Source organism: Myotis lucifugus, unplaced genomic scaffold (genome assembly GCF_000147115.1).
Source record: "Myotis lucifugus unplaced genomic scaffold, Myoluc2.0 scaffold_8456, whole genome shotgun sequence".
NCBI lineage: Eukaryota > Metazoa > Chordata > Mammalia > Chiroptera > Vespertilionidae > Myotis > Myotis lucifugus.
The window spans coordinates 1-6,943 of record NW_005879504.1 but is presented as its reverse complement, the minus strand read 5'-3'; the positions used below and the strand labels follow the sequence as shown (position 1 = coordinate 6,943).

The 6,943-nt window shown below is 41.0% G+C and overlaps 1 protein-coding gene across 1 annotated transcript; it reads right to left on the bottom strand.

Moving 5' to 3' along the window:
- Positions 1-1,372: 1,372 nt before the first annotated feature.
- Positions 1,373-5,076, bottom strand: LOC102424092 (deoxynucleoside triphosphate triphosphohydrolase SAMHD1-like; the record flags this gene model as incomplete). Its single annotated transcript, XM_006109337.3, has 3 exons — positions 1,373-1,532; positions 2,734-2,804; positions 4,961-5,076. Coding segments are annotated over 3 exons (347 nt in total), but the record flags the coding sequence as incomplete, so codon positions are not given.
- Positions 5,077-6,943: the final 1,867 nt, after the last annotated feature.

Here is a 6,943-nt window from a genome sequence, read left to right as displayed (position 1 = left end):
CTTAGAAGAGCACATGGTTAGGGGCTTCTGGTTTGAGAAGTGCTGATCTATGAAAGAGCAAGATGCCAAATTAAGCTCGATGATCACACTTGGCCACAAATACCCTTGACAGTCAAAGCCTTTTATTTTAAACTAGAGGCCCGGTGCACAAAAATTTGTGCACTGGGGGGGGGGGGGTTCCTCAGCCCGGTCTGTGCCCTCTAGCAGTCTGGGACCCCTCGGGGGATGACCACCTGCTGGCTTAGGCCTGCTCCCCGGGGGATTGGGCCTAAGTTGGCAATCAGACATCCCTCTGGCAGCCCGGCAGCCCTCGGGGGGATGTTCACTTGCCAGCGGGGGAGCAGACCTAAGCTGCAGTCGGACATCCTTAGCGCTGCTGAGGAGGCAGGAGAGGCTCCCACCACCACCGCTGTACTGGCAGCCATCAGCCTGGCTTGTGGCTGAGCAGAGCTCCCCCATGTGGGAGCTCACTGCACTGACCACCAGGGGGAAGCTTCCTGCATTGAGCGTCTGCCCCCTGGTGGTCAGTGTGTGTCATAGTGACCAGTCATTCCCAGTCTTTCTGCTTTAGGGTCAGTTTGCATATTACCCTGTTATTATATAGGATAGAGGCCTGGTGCACAGGTGGGGGCTGGCTGGTTTGCCCTGAAGGGTGTCCCAGATCAGGGTGGGGGGTCCCACTTGGGTGCCTGGCCAGCCTGGGTGAGGGGCTGATGGCTGTTTGCAGCTGGTCACACCCCCTTCAGGGTGGGGGTCCCCACTGGGGTGCCTGGCCAGCCTGGATGAGGTGCTGAGGGCTGTTTTCAGGCTGGCCAAGCCGGCGACTAAAGCTCCCAGCCTCTCCTTTTTTCCTTTTTTTTTTTATTCTGGGATTTATTTACCTTCTATAATTGAAACTTTGTTGCCGCTCCAGCTCTGAGGCCACGGCCTGCTGAAAGCAGGTATCTGGGGTTTGTTTAGCTTCTATAATTGCAACTTTGTTGCTTTCTGAGCTCAGAGCCGGGCTGCAGAAGGGAGGAAGCTTGGCTTCCTCCATCACTGGAGTAAGCAAGCCTCCTGCTCGCTGCAGCTGCGTGGCTGCCGGCCGCCATCTTGGTTGGGTTAATTTGCATATCTCGCTGATTTGCCATGGGAAGCGTAGCGGAGGTACGGTTAATTTCAATCTTTGTCTATTATTAGATAGGATACTGCACACAATATTCATTACAAAATATTTGTATGTGTATTTTCATTTATATATGTATTTGTATTTTTCCCACCTCTTAACTCAGTCCCTCTAAAATAGCCAAATATTCCTCTTTAAACAGCTCTGAGGGATCAAGAAAAGACTAGATGAAAGCATGAGTCACTTCAAATTAAGTTGTATACAAACTTACCGATACATCTTTAACTGGTGTTTTAGGTGGTCCTGTAATTTGTTCCTTGATAAAGGTAATATCTTCTTCAGGGATGAGACCATAGTATTCCATGATGGGTTTGAGATCATTAGAATTAATGAGGTGCTCAAACATATCAACTGAGCCCTGTTCATGCTAGGAAAAGTCAGCATATGGTCTGTTATAGATTCTAGACCAATAGGGACCCCAGATTATCCAAAGTACTCTTGATTTCAGGTAATTCAGAGATAAGAATCTACTGAATGTTCATTATCTAGTTTCCAACTACAGTCTTACAGATTTTTTTTGTTAATCCTCACCCAATTTTTTAAAAAATATATATTTTTTTATTGATTTCAGAGAGGAAGGGAGAGGGACAGAGAGATAGAAACATCAATGATGAGAGAGAATCATCAATCGGCTGCTTCCTGCAAGCCATGAGTCCACAACCAGGAAACAACTGTGTCCTGCTTCATAAGTCAATGCACAACCACTGAGACACAACGGCCAGGCAACCCTCAACCAATTTTTCCACTGATTTTTAGAGAGAGTGGAAGGAAGGGATGGAGGGGGAAAGAGAGAGAAACATTGATGTGAGAGAGACACACAGATTGGATGCCTCCAGAATGCAGCCCAAACGGGGCCAGGATTGAACCTGCAAATCCCTAATTATAAAATAGATGATTTAATATATATGATGAGTTCTGGCTGGGTAGCGCAGTTGGTTAGAGCATCTCCTGGTATACCAAGGTTATGGGTTTGATCCCTGGTCAGAGCATATACAAGAATCAACCAATGAATGCATAAATAAGTGGAACAACAAATTGGTTACTCTTCTCTCTCTCTCTCTCTTAAAAAAAAAAAATATGTATATGTATGTGTGTGTGTGTGTGTGTGTATGTGTGTGTGTGTGTGTGTGTGTGTGTGTGTGTGTATATATATATATATATATATATATATATATATATCTTTGACTAAATTTGGCTACCATCAGTTACTTCATGGCCATACAAAATGAATGAAAACCAGAGTTGGCCTTTTTTTATTTTACAGTAGTATGATGGAATAGAAAAAGCATTAAATTAGCACCTAGGAAATATAAGGTTTTCTACTGCTGGCTCTACCAGTTAATAGGTTTTTGAATTTTGGTATATCAATACACCTCTGCGTTTCAAGTTCCTTTACACTTGTGAAAATGGAACTAATCATTCCTTCTTTACAGACTGTGAGAATCAAATAAAAACATAGATATAAAAGCATCCTGAAAACTGTAATGGGGAAGGAAGTATACTATAACACAATAATGGCTGCTTAAATAGTCATTATTTTATTGACTATTGAATATGTGAATACATACCTTCCATTTCACTCCTTGGCGAGCAAGTGGAATAAATCTTCCATCAAACATATGAGAAAATGGCCCATGACCTTAAAAACAAAAGCAGCCTTAGAACAAGAAAAATGTAAAAACTGAGTCGATTTTTTTAAATCGTTTTAGTTTTACCTTGAATATCAACAGAAATCAATAATCTACAAATACATCACAAATAGGGATAAATCCTTTCTTCCTATTTTCTAAAAACAAGAGAACAGGAAGCAGAACCATATGGGAAAGTAAGCTCTTTTTCCTTTTAATATATATTTATGGATTTTAGAGAGGAAGGGAGAGGGAGAGAGAGACAGAAACATTAATGATGAGAGAGAATCATTGATTGGCTGCCTCCTGCACGCCCCCTTACTGGGGATTGAGCCCCGAAACCCAGGCATGTGCCCTTGACTGGAATTGAACTCAGGACCTTTTAGTCCACAGGCTGACGCTCTATCCACTGAGCCAAACTAGCTAGAGCAGAAAGTAAGCTCTTTATAGAGGGGTCTCTGAGTCACCAGAACTCGCATAACTGGTGAAAAGACAGTTTTATGTAACTTAAAGGAATGTTAATGGCAAAAAACTTTTGGCAACTGCAGGTTGAATATCTGCATTAAAATAGCAGTTATTTTAAGACAATCCACTGGGATGCAGGAATAAAATATCAAAACTTTATTTTATTATGCTCATCCTTTAAAACATCTATTTTTATGTAAATTCTATAATGCAGATAATATATTCAGAATAAATATACACACGTTGAGGTTGTTTCCTGGGTTTTTACCAATAATATGAACCATCAAAGTGGAAATCACAAGTTTATCTTAATCATAAGTGATTTTAACATTTCATAACATTTACTAATATGAAATTTGGTTGAAGTGAAACCAAATTCTGGAATTATCAGAATTTCTGTAGAAGTGAATTACTCTGCTGGAGAGGGAACCCACCTGGACCAGGCCTGGGCCCTTTTGCATGTCACCCATAAAGACCTATTACTGTAGTACTCAAACTTCTGGGGACTGGCAAAGATTTCCCAATGATTCCCTCTTAAAATACCAGGAATCTATCAAATTTAATCCTATTGACATCTCCAAGGGGACATGGTGAAGAGAGTGTCCTATCCCTTTAAGTATCTGTATATTGCCTAGCCAGTGTGGCTCAGTGGTTGATCGATAAACCAGGAGGTCACGGTTTGATTCCTGGTCAGAGCACATTCCCAGGTTGTGGGCTCGATCCCTGGTGGGGTGTGGGGGTATGCAGAAGGCAGCCAATCAATGATTTTTCTCTCATCACTGATGTGTCTACCTCTCTCTTCTTCTCTGAAATCAATAAAAGAATATTTTTTAAACATTAAAAAAGAAAAGTATCACTACTGAAACAGACACCTCCCCTTTCCTGCCCTAAGGGCACACACAAATTCTCAGGGTAGGACTAAACTACAAGGATGGGGCAAAACTCCTGTGATAAAAGAATACAGTCTTGCCCTAGCCAGTTTGGCTCAATGGATAGAGTGTAGGCCTGCGGACTGAAGGGACCAGTCAAGGACACATGCCTGGGTTGCAGGATCCATCCCCAGTGGGGGGTATGCAGGAGGCAACAATCAATGATTCTCTCTCATCATTGATGTTTTTATCTCTCTGTCCCTCTCCCTTTCTCTCTGAAATCAATAAAAATATATTTAAAATATATATATATAAAAAAAAGAATACAGTCTCTTTTCTCTTTCTGTGTCAAAGGAAAAGGATAGTAATCTTTTACTTGGATTTAAGTGATTCAAGACATCAGATGGGTGAGGGAAGAGAAGGAGTTCTCTTAATCTTCTAGGGCAGATTATGTAGTCTAGGAATGAGAAAAATGGATCGACAAAGTAACTGAAGGTAAAATGGCAATTTTATTCAACAAGAAGGATAAAAGAAAAATCAAATTCACATCATCTTAAACAGAGTAGCTAGAAAAACCTCACTATCAGAAAGTCCTTTCTTATAACCTGTAGCAACGATGTTTGACATGGGAAATTCACTGAAAAGCTACAAAAAAATGAAATAGCAACCCCTTGGCTTTATGGATGATTCTAGGAAGATGCAGTGGCACATTTATATTAATGTTAACTGAAGAATTAAAACACAATTTTCATATTTCTCTTGGTTAGTTGGATTTTTTATTTTCAAAGATGTTATAGTTTTTCATAACAGCCTTGGCTTTTTGTATAGCTTACCGAGATCATGACAAAGCCCAGCAATCTGAACACATAGCATATCTCGTTCACTTATCTGCAGCTCTGGTTGTTTTTCACTCAGTTCTCGAACTAGACATCCTGCTAGATATCCTACACTGCAGAGCAAAAAATACAAAACAAAACAAAGAAATCACTCTTTAGTTTTGAAGATACAAGTGATATTTTGGCCCTGAAGAACTTTAATGTTTCTCAAATGTTGTCATATATCTCTAAGGCAACTTAACAGAATAGTGTGTTTCGGAACTTGATAGGAACACACAAACAAAATCCCCAAAGCAGGACCTCTTGGCTCAGCATCACTAATCATTAGGAAAATGCAAAATCAAAACCACAATGAAACAATGCCTCACACCCATTAGAATGGCTATTATTCAAAAACAAAACAAAAAAACACAAAATAATTAATAACAAGTGTTAGCCTGGATGTGGAGAAATTGGAACCCTTGTACACTGTTAATGGAAATGTATAATAATGCAGGCACTAGGGTGGTTCCTCAAAAAATGAAAACTAGTCCAGCCGGTGTGCCTCAGTGGTTGAGTGTCAAAGAACCAGGAGGTCACGGTTCGATTCCCAGTCAGGGCACATGCCTGGGTTATGGGCTCAGTCCCCAGGGTGGGGCATGCAAGAGGCAGCCGATCAGTGATTCTCTCTCCTCACTGATGTTTCTCTCTCTCTCTCCTTCTCCCTTCCTCTCTGAAATCAATAAAAACATATTTTTTAAAAATTTACAACTAAAATTACCATATGATTCAACAACTCCAATTCTGTGTATATATCCAAAACAATTGAAATCATGTTCCTAGCAGCACTGTTCTCAATTGCCAAAGAGGTAGAAACAACTCAGTGTCCACCACTGAATGAAGGGATAAACAAAATGTAATAGATACATACATTGGAATATTAGTCACTCTTAAAAAGAAAATTCTGACATATGCTCCAACATGGAGGAACCTTGAGGAAATTATACAAAGTGAAACAGCCAGTCACAAAAAAGACAAATATTGTATGATATCACTTATATGAGGTACCTAGAATAGTCCAATTCATAGAAACAGAAAGTAGAAAGGTGGTTGCCAGGGGCTGGGGAGAGGGAGGACTTCTACTTTGTAATGTTTACAACACAGATTGAAGAGATAAAATGCCTAACAAATATTAAATGCACTTTTAGCACTTCCCTCTGAAAGTAATTTCTGAATGAATACAGTACCTTTCTTCTCTAAATGTTGAGCCCCATGAGGTTAGAGAGAATTGCTATCTTGTTGATTTGGTAGGGCCTAGCAAGTTTTCAATAAATATTTGTTGATGAATGAACATCTGAGTAGATACATGTGTTCTGGATAATTAAAAATGCTTCCAATCCATGAATCTCTCTCATCACTGATGTTTCTCTCTCTCTCTCCCCTCTCCCTTTTCTCTGAAATCAATAAATATATATATATTAAAAGTAATACTATGAGTTCTTAAAAGAAAATATGGAAAATTGTCTAGTTCTTCCCTGTTTATGTCCTCCTGGCTCTACTTATTTTAAAAATTCATCTTTATTGTTCAGAGATTAAAAATGGTGGCAGAGTAGGTCGATGCTGCATGGACACACTCCCAGGACCAAACTGGAATTACAACTATCTTTATTGTTGAAAGTATTAGATACCCCCCTTCCCACCCCTACCCCCCAGCATCCTGCCCCAGGCCTTCACCACTCTATTGTCTGTGTCCATCCTATCTAATAATGGACAAGCATGGTAATTGACCGCACCTTCGCTATGCCTCCCATTGGCTAATCAGCGTGATATGCAAATTAACCACCAACAAAGATGGTGGCTAATTTGCATACTGCAGGCAGGGCGGGTCAGCGCCATCCCGCCTGCCCCGCCACCATCCAGGCCTGCTATTTGCCACCTGGGGTGGTGGGGTGGGACAGCGCCATCCCCCCCTGCTATCTGTGACCGGGGCGGCAGGCTGTC